At 39.5% G+C, this 22,490-nt stretch overlaps 1 protein-coding gene across 7 annotated transcripts in view; it reads left to right on the forward strand.

Moving 5' to 3' along the window:
• Window positions 1-22,490, forward strand: part of UVRAG (UV radiation resistance associated) — a 295,043-nt gene that overhangs the window by 246,162 nt on the left and 26,391 nt on the right. For all 7 annotated transcript variants that reach the window (XM_023538911.2, XM_023538913.2, XM_064288716.1 and 4 more), the window contains one exon: window positions 15,908-15,999. In XM_023538911.2, coding sequence (XP_023394679.2) covers window positions 15,908-15,999 — 92 coding nt within the window. The remainder of the gene's footprint in view (window positions 1-15,907; window positions 16,000-22,490) is intronic.

The following is a 22,490-nucleotide window of genomic DNA, read 5'->3' on the forward strand; positions in this document are numbered from 1 at the left end:
TCTCTGATGAAAAGAATTGAGGATCACTTTCTGAATATTGCAATTAAGTGAAGAATGAGAAAACACGATCTTTGCTAACAACCTCGTAAGTAGTTTTTATATTGTAATGTAAGGGGTCAGACTTGAATCCAAATCCCAGCTCCTCTACTTGCTGTGAAATTTCAGTCAACTCCTTTAACCTTTTTGAGTTTTGTCATGTATAGAAGATTAAGTGAGATGACATATGTAGACAGTCCGGTTCTGTGCCTGGCACAGATTGCAGGTTGAAAAATATAGTAGCTGCTATTTTTTATTGATATTACCATTATCATCATCGTCCTTAGGTGGCTAAGAGTTCACAGTCGTAGGGCCAGATAAACTTAGTGTGCAGATTCTAACTCGACCGTTGATTAACTTTGTCACCGTGTGTAATTCACTCTATGTATCTTTTTCTTAGTTTTTCAACCCTAAGAGGGTTATAATGAATGAAATAATACAATAAAAAATGTTTAGCATAATTCCTGGCACATAATTAATAACCCCGTAAATATATTCGCAACTATAGCATTATTTTTATTATCAGTATTATCATTAACACCATTGTCATTTTGCCATAGAGCCTGGCCAAAAACATAGTATATGAGGGTAAGTCAAAAAATATTGCTACTGGGGTTCCAGTTCACACATACATGGGTTTATTCCAAACAAAACACGTTTAAACATGTCTCTGTGATCAGTGGATGGCTGCAGACAAGTTCTCTCAGTTATACGCTTGTCTTAGTCTTGTTAGGGCACCTTCAAAAAAAAGTTTGTGCCGTGGAAAAAAATGATTTTGAGGTCAGGGCTCATATCAAATTTTTAACAAAACCGAGGTAGGCATCTTCCCAAATCACTGAAGCTGTGCAACAATAGGAATGCCACTTCACATAAAACTACAGTTTTTAGATGGATCAGGCATTTTAAGAACGATTGAGAAGACCTCAAAGGTGAGCCAAGAGAGGGAAAACTGCTCCGAAGGTTATGGTGACTGCTTTTTTGGGATTCCAAAGGAGTCATCTTGATAGATTTTTTTAAAGGACACAGGACAATCACAGGGTCTTATTATGAGAAAACTTCAAGAAAATTGAAAACTCCATTGACGAGGAAAAGGCCAGGAAAGTTGCACCAAGGGATTTTTTCCATCACAACATTGCACCTGTTCATACTTTGGGGGTAGCAAGGGCTGTTCTACGAGAATTTCATTGGGAAGCCTTACCCCATCCGCCCTACAGCCCTGATCTTGCCCCTTCACACTTCTTTTTTCCCCAAAACTCAAAGAACATTTACAAGGAACACGACTTGAGTCCCTTGAGGATGCCAAAACTGCCGTTTCAACATGGTATAAATCGAAGAGCACAGAATTCTTCAGGGGAAGGGTTAGAGGGGTGGAAACACCACCTTCAGAAGTATATAGACCTAGATGAAGGATATGTCGAGAAACAATAGCTTCACGTTTTGGTATTTTTGTTCAATAAAGCTTATTATGATTTTGTTGCAATACTTTTTGACTTACCCTTGTATATTCAAATAATTTCCCAATTTCCCCATTATAAGGCTATACACATATGTCCATTTCCACCATTGCTATCACACACACACAGAAGAACTGTTCAATAATTGTTGAGCTAAGTAATTTGTACCAATGGTCATGTCAGGTCAGGTATTTCTGGACACTACACATTCCTGGGGAGATGGCAGGATGGGTTTCTGTGTTCCTTATATAGTCATATTTGTGGCAACAGATTTAAGTACATTGCCATTTTAATAAAATTCCAATACTTAGATTTGCCTGAATTTCTATGAAAGAATCCTTGCGCTTACTAATAGCACTTTCATTTTTTTTTTTCCACACTTAGGAATTCTCTGTGGCTCCTAATTGCATATAGTGTTGTATTGTTGCAGTAAACAAAATCTACTCTAACTAGATCAAACAGAAATGGCAGTAATTAGAGGGTTATTAATTAGAAAGTATTAGGATTAGTCGCAGGGAGTAGGTATTCATAAGGAAACATTAGGTGGCTCACAGAAACTCCAGGAGGGCCAGAAAAAAAGCTACAGATGGCAAATAAGCATGTGAAAAGATTCTCAATATCGTTAGTCATTAAAATAAAACAGTGCCACCGAATTGATTCTGACTCATAGCTACCCCATAGGACAGAGCAGAAGTGCCCCATAGATTTTCCAAGGAACGCCTGGTGGATTCAAACTGCCGACCCTTTGGTTAGCAGCCGTAGCACTTAACCACTATGCCACCAGGGTTTCCCGTTAGTCATTAGGGAAATATAAATTAAAACCACAGGGTGATACTACTATACACCTACTAAAATGGCTAAAATTTTTAAGACTGACAGTATCAAGTACTGACAATGTTGCAGAGCAGGAGAAACATTCATACATGCTTGGTGGGAATGCTAAATTGTATAACCACTTTGGAAAACAGTTTGACTTTTTTTATAAAGTTAAACATGTGTTTCCTATTCAGCCCAGCAATTCCACTCCTAGGTGTTTGTCCAAGAGAAGTAAAAAACACAATTTCAAAAAAAAAAATCTGTGCCAAAATGTTTAGAGCACCTTAATTCATAGTAGCCCAAACTGGAAACAACACAAATGTTCACTAACTGGTATATTACATAAAGAATTTGTGGTGCATTCATACAATGGAATACTACTCAGCCATAAAAAAGAACAACCTATTTATATATGCAACAACATGGATAAATCTCAAAAACATAAGTGAAAGAAACCAGACACAAGTGTCTATACATGTATGATCTTATTTATACAACATTTGCAAAAACTGTCTCTATCCTATTAGACTGTTGTCTTGATCAAAGTGTACAGTTTTTGACACTGAGATTGCAATAAACCTAGGGTACAGACAAAGCTAAGATGCAACTAGAAGCAAAAGTACTGAGTTTAAGTAATTTAGGGGGTAAAGTCTAGCTCCACAAGAAATCCAGAATGGGTCAATACAAGGTAGTTTGAGGTAGGTGAGGGAGCATAAGACTATCAGGAGGGCAGACGGCCAGGGTCAGCCTGCTGGACCTGACAGCATGAATAGCTGCTCTACTGGAGATGTTCCATGAGACTATCTATCCATGTAGTCTTTAGCTTCCAGAGAACGTAAGTGCTCTTTGATGATCATTAATTAAAGCCGATTGCAGTTGCTGGCAAGGAGATGATTCGCCTTTGACAAATTTCCAGCTCTAGTTTGCTTCTCCATTTGCAGTGTGTTTTACTCTCTTCAGCAACTCAGGATTGGCAGTGATAAGGGACCACACTTAAAGATCGGGTTGGCTCCAGAGTTGCCTCAGTTTAATAGGGCTTTTAGTTGTTTTCAGGCCAACATAAGAGTCTGAAGCAAAGGACCATTTTAGTTGAAGTGTTTTTAATATGACAGATTTTGTAATGATCAGTTCGGCTCACATATCACCTATGCCTCATAAATACAACAAAGCAACAAAGAAAATAGCCTGTGGTTAGAACTCAGCAAACTTAGATTCTAGTCCCTGAACTTAACCTGTTCAACCTTAGGTAGGTCGTTTAACCTCTGTCACTTTTCTTGCGGGTTAACTGAAGGAAGTGGGCTGGATGCTCGCATAGTTGCCACTCGACTCTAATATTAATTCCACGATTCTGAGAGAAATTGATACTATGATTGAGAGGAAGAATGGAGGAAGCTTTTTCATTTCTTAGACTTCAAAGCTTTTAGACTTGATTTAGGCTGTAGACCTCAGCTGTGTCCAGTGTTTACATTATAACATATCTATTTTGGAAAAGACTGGCATCGTTTGTAGATGGGGATGGAAAAGTACTTAGGTTGTTCTTACAACCAGAGGCCCATAATCGAGTTTTTATACTTTCCCTTAGAGGTATGTATTGCAGTGACTCACTGTAAGAAACAATATTATTGCTCATATTAAATATTTTCTAAGTAGCTTTTCCATGTATTTGAAAGAGTTGCATTTTCTTCTAGGAAAGAGTTATTATTTTTGACATGGTGTTGCTCTTTTTTTAAAAAAAAAAGTTCTTAATCTAGCTCTTTTCATGTCAGTGAAATGTTAGCATTTAAAAATGAATTGAAATATTGATAACTAATCCTACAGAGATTTTTGACTACACAAACCAAAACTCTAAAGTCTTTGATGCATATGTGCATTTTTAATTTGTTATTTTTCAGCTCCTCTAGACCAGTTCTCTTTGTACTCAAATTCATTGTAATCCCATCACGAAAGTGTTGATCTTTTAGTAACTTTTATTGAAGCATTGTATTAATCCACATTCCCTCACAGCAACAGATGGTTTGTATCAAACATAGCATGCAGCTTAGCTCAAGCCCCATATGGAACTAATAAGCCACGCAATAAGTGGCCTTGTATAGATGAATGTAGTTTGGAAGGATGTGTGTGTGTGCGCGCATACGCGTGTGTGTGTTGTCTGAACTGAATTTCTTCTCTGCCAAAAACCTAAATGACAAAATGATTCCTAAACCCTCTGGAAAAATTGTGTTTAAAAAATAAAATGTAGCACTTTGATATTAAGTTAGACCTCTTTGCTCAATAGGAGGATGTTCACTGAGGACAAGAGCTCAGCATTTGCTTCTCATAAGCACAATCATACTTTATTTTAAAATATGATCTCCAGAGCTGCAAATGGTCTTACCTAGTCAATGGGGAGCAGGATTTATCAAGCTATATGAACTAGTTTATTCCAACTGCAAGGGCTTTAAAATCATAGTTGATCTCATTGGGCTCACAGTGAATGTGCAGTACTTTGGGGTGAAACCAACATGTGGTTTTGGAAAAATATTATATTTTTATTCAAAAAGGGGGTATGGGAGAGGAAAACAGAGGGAAGAGGTAGTTAATGGAACAGCTATCGTTGTCTGAAGTACAGTCTAAATGCATTCTTTGTTCTGGTTTTCTTTCTTTTTGCTTATTCTAGCCAGGTCTCCTTGGTTATTTTAATATAGGTTTTTGTTTTTTGTTTGTAGACAATAAAAAAAAAATTTTCCAAGGAAACCACTGAACATGCCTCTTCCCACTTCCTGTCTAATTTCTCATCAATGTATAGTTTTCCATTTAGTTACCTATTAGTTATAGAGTTGAATGAAAATTTAATTGCTCCCACGGAGTCCTAAACCAATCAGTAAAGCTGAAATTCAAGTTAATTGAAACCAAAATTCCACTTAAAAACTGCTTAAACTCTTTGGGTGGTGGTGCTGTGGGAAGTTGTTACAAAGGTGTTTATTTCAGGGACTAAATTGAGAGAGTTAGACCCTAAGCAATATTTTATTTGCCTGGGTTTCTTGGCATCTACCATCCTCAATCAGAAGTGCGAGCAGAAGGAGCTGTGTGGTTTAGGGAAGTGTGATATGGATAGTAGTTGGTGAGGGCAGATTTGATGGAATGCGAAGTGAAATTTCATAGAAAAAAAGTACTTCCATCTTTTAACCTACCCTTCACAGCTGTCTCTGAAGTTGTTTTCCGCATTCACTCTCCTTCTGAAGGTCATGCAGTAGATTCTTACTGCTGACAAGAGAAAGTTGGAACTCTAGCACTTGAGACCCTCAACAGTTTTAATGAATACCCTCTAAAGGTCAGGCCTCAGGAACTTTCATTCTCTATAAAAATTCTAACTGAACTCTTACAAAAATCTTAAGAAACAATATTATTGGTCCTGTTTTATAGACAAGCACAAACTGGTTATGTAACTTGCTCAAGGTTACATACAGTAAGTATATGGTGAGAATAGGCCTGTCATTCCAAAGACAGCTGATTCACAGTGCCTAGCCTAGTGAACTCATAATTGGGTTGCTATGAGTCGAAATCGACTCGGCGGCAATGAGTTTTGGTTAGCCTAGTGAACATTCAATAAGCATTTGTTGCTTGAGTGAATAGGACATATACCCACTGCTATCAAGTCAATTCCGACTCATAGCAACCCCATAGGGTTTCCAAGGCTATAAATCTCTATGGAAGAAGACTGCTGCATCTTTCTCCTGCGGAGCCACTGGTGATTTCAAACTGCCGACCTTTCGGTTAGCACTTGATCACTTTACCCACTGCACCACAAAGGCTCCTTGTGTAGGACATGTAGGAACTTCATAAATGTAGTTCTTTCTCTTTGCCTATTCTTGTCCTTTCTTCCTTGGTTTGGTTCCTTCTTTTCCTTCCTAGTGTTACTAATACCTTACCAGAAAGTTAACTTGTTTAAAAATTACTTTAAAAATGTGATTTGTTCCTTTCTTGAAGAATTTACATTTTAATAGTGGGTCAGCTCTGTCTGACAGGGTATTGCATAAGACTAAATCCTGGCGCGCTCCCTCCATTCCTATTCACTTCCCCAGAGGTGGCCAGAGAAGTAGCTTCTGTAAACCCTTCCGTCAAACCTACCCCTCAAGTGAAGAAGTAAAGATTGGACAGAAGTTAGAAAGGCTATATATGTAAAACTGAGGAAGAAAGTTTGGGTTTGTTTGTTTTTTCTTAAAGATAAAGGAGAGTTGAGGAAGAAGAGCTAATAGAAAGGGTGAAACTTAAGGGAAAAAAAAAATAGATCGTAATAATTGATGGCACAAGGCCCTGTTGAGGCTGGAAGGCATAAAATCCAGAATACAGGTGGTAGGATTGGCCTTGGATGAATAAGGATCCAGACAGATTTTTAGGAGGCATGTGTGTATAGAAAGAGAAGTGGGAGAGCAAAATAAGATGAGAAGTTGAGACGTTTCCTGCCTGACGCTTCCTGTGTTCTTTCATTCTGCATCTCAGCACATTCTCGTTCCACTGCAACATGATGCTCCTCATTCCCTACCACACTGCGTTCATCTACTTATTAATTTAACAACTATTCATCAAGTACTTATTCGAATAGTTAAGACTTTCCAAAGAGAGCAAATGGAAAGGCAGTGTAGGAAGGGATTTGGGGAGAGGAGTAAAATACCACTTTATCCTGGAGCAATCAGAGGGAGCTTCCCTTAGGAAATGGAACATGGTTGGCTCTTTAAGAATGAATAGAATGTAACCAGATGTAGAAAGCCACTTGGAGACAGGAAAGAGAGCTTTCTGCTGGAGTGGTGAGAAGTATGTAAAAGGCTGTAGGGAGGGTGATTAACCAGTATTCAGAAGCTGGGTATGTGTGTATCTATCTTCATGATAAACAAATTGCATATACTTATGTATATCAGTTCTCTACTGAAATGCTACTAATAATGTAATGTAAAAAGTATAAACTCACAAGGATAAAAAGATTGTAAGAGATACTGTCGAGTGATAGAGCTGACAACTTTTGAGAAAATTGCAGGTAAGTAAATGAGTGATAAACTAGCTTGGCAGTGATAAACTAGCTTGGCAGTATGGAGAAAACTGAAACCTAAAGGCTTCAAGAAGCAATGATTCAAACCATAAAACTCCAGAAGGGCTTAGGATTTAGAAATCATGCCGGAGAATGCATGATAGAATTTTGCAAGACCAACGACTTCTTAATTGCAAATATGTTTTTTCAACAACATTAACAGCGACTATACAGGTGGACCTCACCAGATGGAATATACAGGAATCAAATAGACTACATCTGTGGAAAGAGACAATGGAGAAGCTCAATATCATCAGTGACAACAAGGCCAGGGGCTGATTGCGGAACAGACCATCAATTGTTCCTATGCAAGTTCAAGTTGAAACTGAAGAAAATTAGAACAAGTCCATGAGAGCCGAAGTATGACCTTGAGTACATCCCACCTGAATTTAGAGGCCATCTCAAGAATAGATTTGACGCATTGTACACTAATGACCGAAGACCAGACGAGTTGTGAAATGACATCAAGGACATCATACATGAAGAAAGCAAGAGCACATTAAAAGGACAGGAAAGAAAGAAAGATCACAGTAGATGTCAGAAGAGACTCTGAAACTTGCTCTTGAATGTCTAGTAACTAAAGCGAATGGAAGAAATGATGAAGTCACAGAAATGAAAAGAAGATATCAAAGGGCATTTCAAGAAGACAAAGTAAAATATTATAATGACATGTGCAGAGACCTGGAGGTAGAAAACCAAAAGGGAAGAACATGCTCCACATTTCTCAAGCTAAAAGAACTGAAGAAGAAATTCAAGCCTTGAGTTGCAATAGTGAAGGGTTCTGTGGGCAAAATTCTGAACAAAGCAGGAAGCATCAAAAGAAAATGGAAGGAATACACTGAGTTACTGTACCAAAAAGAATTGGCTGATGTTCAGCCATTTCAGGAGGTAACATATGATCAGGAACCTATGGCACTGCAGGAAGAAGTCCAAGCTGTACTGAAGGCTTTTGGTGAAAAACAAGTCTCCAGGAATTGACGGAATACCAGTTGAGATGTTTCAACAAACAGATACAGTGCTGGAAGTGCTCGCTCATCTAAGCCAAGAAATTTGGAAGACAGCTACCTGGCCAACTGACTGGAAGAGATACATATTTATGCCTATTCCCAAGAAAGGTGATCCAACCGAATGTGGAAATTAACGAACAATATCATTAATATCACCTGCAAGTAAAATTTTGCTGAAGATCATTCAAAAGAGGCTGTAGCAGTACATCTGCAGGAACCACCATAAATTCAAGCCAGATTCAGAAAAGGATGTAGAATGAGGGATATCAGTACTGAAGTCAGATGGACCCTGGCTGAAAGCAAAGAATACCAGAAAGGTGTTTATCTGTGTTTTATTGACTATGCAAAGGCATTCAACTACATGGATCATAACAAATTATGGATAACATTGCAAAGAATGGGAATTCCAGAACACTTAATTGTGCTCATGAGGAACCTGTACATAGATCAGGAGGCATTCATTGGAACAGAACAAGGGGATACTGCATGGTTTAAAGTCAGGAAAGGTGTGCATCAGGGTTGTATCCTTTCACCATAATTATTCAATCTGTATGCTGAGCAAATAATCGGAGAAGCTGGACTATATGAAGAAGAATGGAGCATCAGGAATGGAGGAAGACTCATTAACAGCCTGTGCATGTAGATGACACAACCTTACTTGCTGAAAGTGAAGAGGACTTGAAGCACTTACTGATGAAGATTAAAGACTATAGCCTTCAGTATGGATTAAACTTCAACAAAAAGAGAATAAAAATCCTCACACCTGGACCAGTAAATAACATCATGATAAATGGAGAAAAGATTGAAGTTGTCAAGGATTTCATTTTACTTGTATCCACAATCGACATCCATGGAAGCAGCAGTCAAGAAGTCAAAAGACAAATTGCATCAGGCAGATCTGCTGCAAAAGACATCTTTAAAGTGTTAAAAAGCAAAGATGTCACTTTGAGGACTGAGGTGCACCTGAGCCAAGCCATGGTGTTCTCAATCGCCTCATACGCGTACAAAAGTTGGACAGTGAATAAGGAAGACTGAAGAAGAATTGACACCTTGAGTTGTGTTGGCGAAGAATATTGAATATACCATTGACTGCCAAAAGAATGAACAAATTTGTCTTGGAAGAAGTACAGCCAGAATGCTCCTTGGAGGCAAGGATGACGAGACTTCATTTCACACACTTTGGACATGTTATCAGGAGGGCTCAGTCCCTGGAGAAGGACATCATGTTTGGTAAAGTGGAGGGTCAGCAAAAAAGAGGAAAACCCTGAAGGAGATGGTTTAACACAGTGGCTGCAACAATGGGCTCAAGCGTAGCGGTGATCGTGGGGATGGTGCAGGACCCGGCAGTGTTTCGTTCTGTTGTATATAGGGTTGCTGTGAGTCAGAACCAACTCAGTGGCACCTACCAATCACAACAACAGGTATCTCATAGGGGGCCCTGGTGGCACGGTGGTTAAGAGCTTGGCTGCTAACCAAAAGGTAGGCAGCTTGAATCTACCAGCCACTTCTTTGAAACCCTGTGGGGCAGTTCTACTCTGTCTCATAGGGTTGCTATGAGTCGGAATCAACTTGACAGCAGTGGGTTTGGGCAACGGTTGAGTATCTCCTGGAGTATAGAGGTGAGGAAAATACTGCTAAAAGGAGGAGGATTAATTGAAAATCTATAAAAAGAGAAGAAAGAATCCATAGATTTTTTTCCCTACCCTGCATAACCAAGCACCTACCCTCACACACCCCAGTGGGAGAATGGAGCTTTACTTTCTGAAAAAATGGAACCCGAGAAGCTCTAAATTCAAAGGTACTGTGCCTGGTGCACTGGGGCAGGAAGCAAGGTACCTTACTAAAAACAAGATTAAATGGAAGTCCGATATACCAACAATGAGTTCCCCAACACCCTTTTCCTACTTAACTCCCAAAATGGGATCCAGATTATACCCCAAACAGAAGATTGGAGGACTTCTTCTGGGAAAAAAAAATAGTTCTGGCAATGAGAGCTACTGGGGCTGACATGTCCCTCACAGGAAGGGCTGGTTCTCCATCTACTCATTCTACAGTTAAACAGGAAGATCCCCCAGTCAGCAAGCATGGCCAGCACATAGACTTCATAATCAACTTTTTAGAATCTCATTTGTAAAGGTTAGCTGACAACCAAGATTACTAGAATTAAAGAAAAGCCTCTAGTATGGGAGGGGTAGGAGGGGTTGAGGGAGTCCTAAGCCAAACAGAACAAAAGAAACCCACAGGTAACAGAAAATGAAGAGGAAGGAGAAGTAGGGTGGTGGTGCTAGTGCTGGTGGTGGACAAGAAGGAGAAGGAAAAGGAAGAAAGGAAAAAAATAATACGACAAGAAAATGACCAGAATTAGGGGATAAGAGTTTTTATATTGAAAGGACTCTCTAAGTGCCCAACACAATGAATGAAAAAAAGACCCCAGTGAAAGCTTTTCAGTGTGAAATTTCAGATACCGGGACTAAATAGGAAAATTCTAAAACTTCCAGAGGGAAGAATCAACTCACATAACAAAGGTCCAGGATTCAGAATGTTATTAGGTTTCTTAATTGCCATATGCAAAGTTAAAAGACAGTGAAGTAGTGTTTTGGAAATTCCACAGAAAAATTATTTTCAACCCATAATTCTATACCCAAGCAAGCTATCATTCAAGTGTGAGAATGGAACAAAGGTATTTTCATATATCCGAGGTATCAAGAAAGATACCTTCCATGCTACTCTTTCCCAGAAAGCTGTTGTAGGATATGCTCCACCAATATCAGGCAGTAAATCAGGGAAGAAGACACAAGATCCAGGGAACAGCAGCTCCAACTGTTGTTGGAGAGAAATAAACAAAATTCCAAGATGATGCTGAAGGAAAGTTCTAGGAAGATAGCAATGTCCCAGGCCTAGAAATCAGCCAGTTGAGATTGGAGCGTGGGTGGGGGGCTTCAGGATATATATTTCCAAGGGGAAAATGGACTTGATAGGTTACATGGTGTATTTAATCATATTGACAGAGTTTTAATGTTTTGTCAGAGAATTTGGGAAGGATCTAGCAATAGGTACATTAAAAATCTAAGCAAATGCAAAAAAAAAATGGCAGTTATCACTTCAGGAAAAAAGTACAAGAAAATAGTACACTACATGGCTCAGCAGTGAACATTGTTTATGTAGGTATAATAACAAATGTGATGTTGAATATATTGAGAGGATGAGGAGGGGAAGTATGTGTGGGAGGGCAGAGAGTTAAGTCTTCATATTCTTTAATAAAAAGTCGGTATGTAACGTATGGGAGAAGAGAAAATATGTGAGAGAGATATAAGAGAGCTAAATTCTCATCTTTCATAGTAGGAACACTATAAAAATTTAATATTATTGTGTTCCCACACATAGTAGGAACACGATAAAAATTTTTGAAAAAGGAAGTCCCCAGTTTTAATCCACCAGGTGCTCCTTGGAAACTCTATGGGGCAGTTCTACTCTGTCCTATAGAGTCATGATGAGTCAGAATCGACTCGACAGCTACAGGTTTGGTTTTGGTTTTTATTATTTGGAAATATGAAGATAAACAAGAAACAGCTAAAAGTGGTTGCCACTAAATAGCAAAGAACTGCTGTTTATTATTATAAGCTTTTTGGACTCTTTTTTTTTTACATGTACTTTATTAATAAAAATTAAATTAGTATGTATGTGTATTATATGTGATTTTTTAAATTAATTTTTATTGTGCTTTAAGTGAAAGCTTACAAATCAAGTCAGTCTCTCATATAAAAATTTATACACACCTTGCTATACACTCCTAATTGCTCTCCCCCTAATGAGACAGCACACTCCTTCCCCCCACTCTCTCTCTCCTCATGTCCATTCAGGCAGCTTCTGGCCCCTCTGCTCCCTCATCTCCCCGCCAGACAGGAGATGCCAACACAGTCTCATGTGTCTACTTGATCCAAGAAGCCCATTCTTCACCAGTATCATTTTCCATCCCATATTCCAGTCCAATCCCTGTCTGAAGAGTTGACCCCAGGAATGGTTCCTGTCTTGGGCTAACAGAAGGTCTGGGGACCATGACCTCTGAGATCCTTCTAGTCCCAGTCTGACCATTAATTCTGGTCTTTTTATGAGAATTTGAGGTCTGCATCCCACTGCTTTCCTGCTCTCTCCAGGGTTCTCTGTTGTGTTCCCTATCAGGGCAGCCATCGGTTGTGGCCGGGCACGATCTTACTCTGGTCTCAGGCTGATGTAGTCTCTGGTTTATGTGGTCCTTTCTGTCTCTTAGGCTCATAGTTACCTTGTGTCTTTGTTGTTCTTTATTCTTCCCTGCTCCAGGTGGGTTGAGACCAGTTGATGCATCTTAGATGGCCGCTTGCTAGCGTTTAAGACCCAGACGCCACTCTCCAAAGTGGGATGCAGGATGTTTTCTTAATACATTTTATTATGCCAATTGACTTAGATGTCCCCTGAAGCCGTGGTCCCCAAACCCCTGCCCCTGCTTCAATGGCCTTCGAAGCATTCAGTTTATTCAGGAAACTTCTCTGCTTTTGGTTTAGTCCAATTGTGTTGACCTCTCCTGTATTGTGTCTTTCCCTTCACCTAAAATAAAACTTATCTACTATCTAATTAGTGAAAACCCCTCTCCTTCTTTTCCTCCCTCCCCCCTCCTGTAACCATCAAAGAATATTTTCTTCTCTGTTTAAACTTTCTCCAGTTCTTATAATAGTGGTCTTATACAGTATTTGTCCTTTTGCAGCTGACTAATTTCACTCAGCATAATATCTTCCAGATTTCTCCATGTTATGAAATGTTTCATGGATTCATCACTGTTCTTTATCGATATGTGATTTTTTAAATTCTGTGTTGAAAATTAAAATAGTGATATGAGAGAACTTAGAGGTGTTATCAAGAGGTTCTAGCCTAGATTTTGTCCCTTATCAGCTGTGTGACCTTGAGCAGGACATTTGTGCCATACTGAGGCTTAGTTTCTCCATTTGTGAATGGGAGGAGATTGGAAAAGATGCTCTGAGGGTCTCTTTAAGCTATAATAGCTTAAGATTCTGTGGTAAAAATAACGGTGCTATGCAGCAAACGAAGAGTTAAGACCTGAGTGGAGGCTTGAAATTCCCACATTTTCCTCTTTTGGTTGAAATGAGACTTGGAGAGAGATTTTTGTCGTGGTCTCTGAAAAGAATTCAACACCCACCTTCCATTTTGGATCCCAGGGCAGACAGTTGGCTATGTACTGGCTCAGAGACACATAGCTTGGTGTTATTTCAGTATGATTTTTTTGATAGTTAATATTTTTCGGTATGAATCACAGGTGAAATTTCCATGCCCATGTGTAAACAATTTTACTTTTTTATTGAAACAATGAATTCAGGAATGTCATATTGGGATAGCAGCCATTTTGCTTTTATCAATGTATGAAAAAAATGCTTTTATATTAATACAAGAAATGATGTCATTTAATATGGGGTAGATCTTATAATTCAAGGTCAGTAAATTTCAGGAGGTGATTTAGGTCACCCTAGCTAGCTTTGGAAAAGGAAAAGAATGTTTTCCCTCTGTTTTCTTGAGCATTCTTACCAATTTTTTCTCAGACTTTGAGGTAGATGGTGGAATAGCATGGTTTGTGAAAAGGAGACCCTGGCTAATAATATCTTTGCCGCCAAACCATGTCATCCCGTAGAATTTAGTGCTTCTTTCTGGCCTTCAGTTTCCCCATCTGCAAAGGGAAAGATTGGCTTAAATAATATTCAGGATACTTTTTAGCTTTAACATTCTATATTTCTGTGTCCTTACTTCATGTATGTGCTCAGACTATTCAAGAGGTCCAGTGGGTTTGGAGTTTTTCTTAAAAAGCTCAGTGTCTGTGAGAGTGAGCTCTTTTCTCTGTTATGTGTCCCTCACCCACAGGGAAAAATCAATAGAGCGCTACTCACAAAGAAAACTTACTTTGATTTTTTTGTTGTTGGTTTTATTTTTAAAAGAGAGGAAAGTGTTTTTTTTGTTTGATCATTAAGTTTGACTTAGCCACTTTGATATTTAAGTGCTGGAAAAGTAAAACCTTAAGACTGATGACCCTTCACATTTATAAACCAGTATACATTTAAAAAGGAGCCCTGGTGGCATAGGGGTTAAGCACTTGGCTGCTAACCAGAAAGTCGGCGATTCGAACCCACCAGCCACTCCAAGGGAGAAAGATGTGGCAGTCTGCTCTCATAAAGATTACAGCCTTGGAAACTCTGTGCAGCAGTTCTCCTCTGTCCCACAGGGTGTTTATGAGTCAGAATTGACTCAGTGGCAAAGGTTTGGGTTTTTTTTGTTTTGTTTTATACATTTAAAAAACACTTTATCTCATTTGAAAAATACTTTTATAGAAGACTGTGTTGAACCCCTACTATATGTTTGATGTTATGTGTGTGAGCATATGTATGCATATACACATATACTTACCTCACTTTTATATTGTTATAGGCAGTTAAGGAAGCAAATGGTATCCAGAGACAGAGTGAGAGGAGGCAAGGAACAGAGAGATGACAAACAAACACTTAGCAAGTTATCCAACGTACATAAGAAGTCTTTATTTTAGAAAACTCATCTCTGGTAGAAATGAGTTATACTAAGGGCACAACCATACTAATTCCTCAGCCATGGGCTCTGGTTTTGGACAAAGAGGACAGTTTAAGGTATAAGAAAAGTATAAAGCACAGCCTTTGTCAAAATTGGGGCCAAGGTGGCACAATGATTAAAGAGCTCGGCTGCTAACCGAAAGGTCAGCAATTCAAATCCACCAGCCACTCCTTGGAAACCCTATGGGGCAGTTCTTCTCTCTCCTATAGGGTTGCTATGAGTCGGAATCAACTCAACAGCAAGGGGTTGGGTTTTGGTTTGGTTTGGTTTGTCAAAAGTGACTCGCTATTTATTGGTTTGCTAAGCACTGACTGAGCACCGTACTGTCAGATGCTATTGGAAATTCAGAGATTAATATAACAAGGTCCTTACCCTTGATATGCAAAGGGAGGGGTCAGGGAGTCAAAGAGAAGGCTAGATAAAAAGCTCTTTTAAATATCCTGATACTACAATTGGTCCCTCTTAGTCTTCCCCAAGTTTAGGGGACAGTAGAACAGTAGATGAAAAACCAGTACCAGTTCCAGCTACCATCGAGTCGGTTTTGACTTATGGCAACCCCGTGTGTGTCAGAGTAGAACTGCGCTCCATAGGGTTTTCAATAGCTGATTTTTTTTTTCAGAAGTAGCTCACCAGCCCTTTCTTCTGAGGCACTTCTGGGTGGACTTGAACCCCCAGCCTTTTGATCAGTAGCCAAGTGCATTAACCATTTGTACCCCCCAGGGACTCCAGTAGATGAAGAGGCTACTTTACTTATGAATATCATTTCAACATTGTGGTTGATGACATCAAGATCACACATTCACTTTTCCTCTTTCAGAGTTGAAAAAAATAACTTGCTGAGTGGACCATTTTTCTGAAGCATTGCCTAGTATGTTCCAGAATTTCTTTTAATTCTATGTTTTCTACCTTTACAGCTAAGATATCAACATGGACTGGGAACTCCAGACTTGAGACAAACCCTTCCTAACCTGAAAAACTTCATGGAGCATGGACTAATGGTCAGGTGGTGAGTACCTTTACCTTTGGTAACAGAAGCTGTAATGTGGATAGTGACCCTGAGACAGTTTTCCTGACTCCCACGTTGCTCCACACTTGCCTTCCAGGGTTTCTTCTGTAATGAGATACCTGGAGAAAAGAAAAGGCAGTGTCACACTTATGTAGGTCTAAGTTCCAGTCTGGCTTAGGAGGGTGAAACACCCTTGGAGGTGGGGGGATGTTATTTGAACATTTGGTTGTTGGCTGGGCAAGGAATCCTTGATTGCGTTGCTGAGGCAGAGACTGGACGACAGCACTTCATTCGTAAAAGGAGCCCCTGGACTTTTCCAAAGAAGAAGAGAAGTACACAACTGTGGAATAAGCATCAGGGTCGGTGGCTATGGAAGTTAAGGAAAGAAAGGAGACAGGGAGAGGGTCAGGTAGACAGATGATCAGGACCTAGTCTGATACCAGGAGGCACATACTAGAATGTTCCTTATATTTGGTATCAATGCCTGTTGTACAAAGAAGAGAGCAAGCTGCTACTTAAAAATACTTTGTTAGGACAGACATGACCCTTTATAAAGGGGGAGGCCAAGGAGGGAGTGGGCAGGGAGCCTGATACAAAGAAGGCATTAGATTGATTTGCTTGACTGAAATAAATGGAAAGCTACTGATTCTAACCACCAAGTGATTCTTAAAGCTTGAATCCTTGGGCAATGATTTGCAACATCATGTGGATGGAAACCAGGGCTCTAGAGTTAGACAACTGGGAGTAGCATGGTCTCTTGTAAGGAACACTGGATTCTGACCCCAGCTCTTTTTCTGACCTTGACTGCATGGTTGAGAGCAATCAAATGACTTTTCTGCAGGAACCCAGATAAAACTAAGGCAAGAAGAGTCGGTTTTTGTTTTTCTGTCTAAATTCACCAATCAGAACAGTCCCTCCTCCTCTGAGGGAAAGTGAGTGAGAGGATGGAGAGAGGTCAGAAGTGTTATTCCCAAGTCATGTTCCTTCACAGAAAGGGAAGAAGAAGATGCCCCCAACTTTCTTGATATCTGGTAGAATGAGATTCCGCCACACTTAAGGTCTTCTTAAAAACCAATTTGGGTTTTCATGACTTAGGAATCTTATCTGAGTGATTTCACAGCTTTATGATGTTGAATCTTCCTGTTCGTGGACTATGGTATCTCTTTGTTTTCTTTTTTTTTAACATAACCCAGTTAAGTTTTATAAATTTCCTCATAAAAGTCTTACACATCTTTTATTAGATACTTAAAAAAAAAAAATTAGACCTAGGTAATTTACAGTTTCGGTTGTTGTTGTAAATTTTTGTTACAATATCCTTTTTTTTTATGGATGGGATATAGGAATACCACTGATTTTTGTGTTTTGAGATTGTATCCAACAGCTTTGTTAGACATGTTAGTTACAATAATTTGTCTTAGATTCTCTTGGATTTTCTGCATATACAATCGTATTTTTAGTGAATAATGGCATTTCTGCCTTTCTATTTTTACAACTTTTATCACATTTTGTTGTCTACCGTTATTATGGAACAGAAGCAATGATAATAGGTATCCTTCCCTTGGTTCTGACATTAAAGAGAATGCCTTCACCATTAAATATTATATTTATTGCAGATTTTGGTAGATATCCATTGTCAACAAAAGGAAGTTTCTTTCTATTCCCAGCTTACTAAGAATGCGGATATTTTGAATTTTATCAAATGCTTATCCTGGATCTACTGAAATAATACTACTTTTTTTTTTTCTTTAATGTGTTAGTGTGTTAATAAATTCTCTAATGTTAAGCCACCTTTGCCTCCTGGGATAAACTCTGCATAGTCATAATGTATTATTTTTGTTCATTATTAGATTTTATTTGCTATTTTTTTAAAGAATGTTTTCATCTAAGAACTGAGATGAGACTGGCCTACAATTTTTTTTTTTCATTCTATATCCTTGATTTTGGTCATAAATAAATTGAGGCTTTTTCCTTTCTGTTCTCTGGAATAAGGGGCCCTGGTGGCTCAGGGATTAAGTACTCGGCTGCTAATTGAAACGTCAGTAGTTTGAATCCACCAGCTGCTCCGCAGGAGAAAGACGTGACAGTCTGCTCCCATAGAGATCACAGCCTTGGAAGCCCTATGGGGCCGCTCTGCTCTGATCTGTAGGGTCACTGTGAGTCGGAACTGACTTGACATCAGTGGGGTGGGTTTTTTGGGTATTCTCTGGAACAGTTTGTACAAGACAGAAATTGTTATATCTTGAAGATCTGATAGACCTTTCCAGAACCCATGTGTTTTTTGTTTTGTTGTTGCTGTTGATGTGGAGAGTATAGATTTTTAACTGCTGGTTTATTTCTGTAATGATTATAGGTCTGTTTATGTTCATTTTTCCAGTCCCTCATTAATTCACTCCAGTCTTGTTTCCATTTCCATCAGTCAACTAAAATTCCTTTTATCTAGCTAGGTACCTACTGAAGTATGTTGCCAAACCCACAGGTCACTTTTCTGCCTTTATCCTGTTCAGTGTCTCAGTGGCATTTGGCTTTGCTGACCATTACTACCTTCTTGAAGCAGTCTTCTTTCTTGGCTTTCAAGGCACAGCCCTCTCCTGGTTTTCCTCCTTCTGGCTGCTTTCTCTCTGTTTTGCATATTTCCTCTCCTCCTCTACTTGACCTTTCAGTGTTGGATGGCGTTCTCCATGGACCAATCTTAGGCCAACCTCTTATTTTCTGTCTCTACTGTCTTCTTATGTGATCTCATCTATCCTGTTGTTTTGAAAAGTAACTATATGTTTATGACTCCCAAAGTTATATTTTCAACATAAACTTCTCCTGCGAACTGATTAGCCACAGACCTACTTGACACCTCCCCTTATAGTGTCATAGGCATCTCATCCTCAACATATCTAAAACTGTCCTCCATCAGTTTTACATTCAGCAAGTAGTACCCTGTCTACACAGTTGATTAAGTCAGCAAGTAGTACCCTATCTACCAGGGACTCATCTTTGACTCCCTTCTTTTCTTCACTTCTACCACATTCAATCTAATTGATTAGCCAATTCTGTCATGTCTACCTACAAAATATATATATCAAATCTTACCACTTCCCACCATCTCTACAACTACCACCCCAGTCTAAGCTGCCACCCAACTGCAGTAGTTAATTGTCTCTCTGATTTCACTCTTGCTCCACCACATTTCATTTTCCACAGTAGCCGGAGTAGTCTTTTTAAAATTTAACTATATCTTAATCATGTAATTATATCAAAATCCAGGCTCTTTACCATGGTCTTACCTGCCCCTGAAAACCCTGGTGGCATAGTGGTTAAGAGCTATGGCTGCTAACCAAAAAGGTCAGCAGTTCAAATCCACCAGGTGCACTCCTTGGAAACCCTGTGGGGCAGTTCTACTCTGTCCTATAGGGGGTCGCTATGAGTCGGAATTGACTCGACAGCAATGGGTTTGGTTTTGTTTGGTTACTTGGCCCTTGCCTCTCCCCCTCCCTCATCTGATACCACGTTTCACAACTCTCATATAAAGTCGCTATACTGGCCTCATTCTAGTTGTGTGAAAAGCTCTTTGCTGCCTCGGACTCATCAGCACTGACTGTTCCCTCTGTCTAGAATGTGCTCTCTCTGTTCCTTTTCTCCCACCACCATCCTCACTCTATCCCCTCAGACAGAGGGAACAGTTTAAGAAAGAGCACAGCAGCTTTATTGCCAAACAGACCCCCTTGGCTAAAGTAGGGAGAATCCAGGTTTCGTGGTGCCTAGAGCTTATATATTTTAGGAGCTCTTTTTAAGAAACAGAACACGGAGTTACAAATGCAAAATTAGATATAAAAGTAAATATTTAGAGTAAGAAACAAAATCACAACAAATTACTAGAATCTTAGAGATTAAGTCCCTTTCTTCTGAGATCTCTTTAGGCAATTTACCCAAAATGCTTACATAGAAATGTTTCCTCATCACAGCCTACTGCCCTTCCCCTCCTCAAAACCAGAAAACCAAACCCACCGCCGCCGAGTCGATTCCTACTCATAGCAACCCTATAGAATACTTCAATTTCTACCAGCTCTCAGTTCTGAGGTACAACAAAATTAAATGATTTTCCAAGCACGATTGAACCATGAACCTGTACAAAAAAAAACTTAGAATCTAGGTCTGTTGGCACTGATATACTAAGTCCATTAAACCCCAAACTTACACATTTATATAGTGCCCCTCTGTGTCAAGTTCATTAACACTGAATGAACAGTGAAATACCACTCTGTGGTGCTCTAATGAAAAATAGGCAACTAAAGTAGATACAAAGTATTGCAAAATGAATGCTACTTAGTGGTTCCAAGCCCACTACTGCAAGAAGCCAGGCTAGAAGTTACTAATCTAAACAAGCTGGAACCAGCACTTGTAACCTCAGAGGAAATCTAAGAATTTCCGAGAGCAACTATGGATTGAGGAGTTACTCCCAAGCTTGTGCCCCTTAGGGCAAAGGGTAAAAAAACTCATGTTCCTAAGGGAAGCTCTTATATCTTTTGTAGAAGAAAACATTTCCATTTCCTGTGTGGTTGTTACCATTCACAGATTGGTCCCAGCGGACGCAGATTGCTGTATGTTCTTTTGGTGTCAAAGATTTCAAACTGGCTGAGGATCAGCGCATTTACTGAATTCCTCCTATGGCAAGCTTCGAAGTTGTGACAGTCTGTCTTGTTTTGTTTTGTGTTTTAACAAAAGACACTGTAATAGAAATTATTTTAATGAGGTGATATGTGCTTGCACATTATAAAATTTTAGCTAATATCAGATGCATCTACCTGACTAATCCTAAAACTAATCCCTTTTCCTCATGGACACAGTTGCATGGGGCCCAGTCCTCAGTGTTTTATGCCAGCTCTTTCCAAAGGAAGTCCCATTTTCTCTTCGTAGGACCACTAACCCAGTTGTAACTGCCAAGCAACACAATCTTGAAAAGCAAAATTTCAGTTCAGAGGCTGTACTCATGAATACTTTGGTTAAAAGCCACCAGAATGCCAGTTAAACAGTCCGTTTTTCTTTCTTTTACTACTGACTACAAAGTGGTCCAAGACTTAAATTGACGTGCACATGCACAGCTGATGCTAGTTGCTGAGTTATGGTCAGGGAAGAATGTGCAGGCAAGCTGCTGGTTGATGGCTGCCAGTAAGATGATAAGTTTAGGACCGAATTGAAGAGATTATGTGCTGTGGTTGTTGTGAACGAGCTGTGTGATGAGGCCCCAGCAACCAAGTCCTGGAGCAGGGCCTCAATTATGTCCCTCCACCACTCTCCCACCCTTCTCAGCTGATCCCCAGACATACCACACTCATTTATGACCTCAGTTCTTTTCTCAGACAAGTTCCCACTACCTGGAATAGCCTGTCCCTGCCTCTGCGCCTAGCCAAATTTTGCTTTCACTTCAAGATCCAGCTCATATCCTACCTCATTCATTCACTCCCTGACTCAGCAGGAACAATAGTGGATGCGGAGAGAAATATATGTCCCCTCAGTACCTTAGGCTCGCATCTCCTACCAAGTCTTACCCATTAGGCTATTGAGCAGCTTGGGGCTGGGGGCCACTTCTTACGCTTCCCTGTGGTCCCAGCCTGACAGCGCTTGGTAAGTGGTGAGCATGTGAGTGAATGAATAAGCCATCTGTCCTGTTCTATTCATAAAACCGGCTACCTGAACTTGCATTCATGGAGCTTAAAGTCTAATCAAGGTGATGAAATAGAAGCAAACAATATGTAATATAAAATAGAAAGTACAAAGTGCTGTAAGAAAAATAAATTACTTGGAAAATTCAGAGGAAGGCCTTTGCTTCTTGGAGTGGGGTATGGGTGAGAATTGGACAAGCCTTGATTCACTAAGGAGATAGCATTTGAGTGAACCTGGATCTTAAGGATTTGAGCATGTGAAGATTGGAGATAGGACAGAAAAGATTAAGGAAAAAGTTGCCCAGAGATAAGGAAACAGCATAGTTGAGTAGAAAGAACATAGACTGTGGGTTTGAATACACGCTCCACCACTTACTGCCTCTGTAATCTCAACAAATTTAAGCTCTCCACCTCAATCACTTTATGTATAAAATGAGGATAATCATGTCTGCCTAGTAGACTTGCCATGAGAATTAAATATGTAATGTATTTAGCATACTGCCTGGCACATATTAGTACTAGTAATGGTGGCTGTTATTGTGAAAAATTGAATAATTTTAGCATCAGAAGAAACAAATGTGTATATATTTCAGTCAAATTGGTTAAAGAACAAGAAAACTGAAGAAAGAACATGGGATGGATGAGTGGCATACAATTAAACAAGGAACATTGATTTGCCCCCGTGTTTGTCTTCCTTGAATTGTATGTTCTTTTTAATGGTTGTTGTTGTTGTTAGATGCCATTGAGTCCATTCTGACTCACAGTGACCCTGTGTACGACAGAACGAAACACCGCCTAGTCCTGCACCGTCCTCAAGATCGTTATTATCCTTGAGCCCAT

The sequence above is a fragment of the Loxodonta africana genome, chromosome 7, assembly GCF_030014295.1.
Source record: "Loxodonta africana isolate mLoxAfr1 chromosome 7, mLoxAfr1.hap2, whole genome shotgun sequence".
NCBI lineage: Eukaryota > Metazoa > Chordata > Mammalia > Proboscidea > Elephantidae > Loxodonta > Loxodonta africana.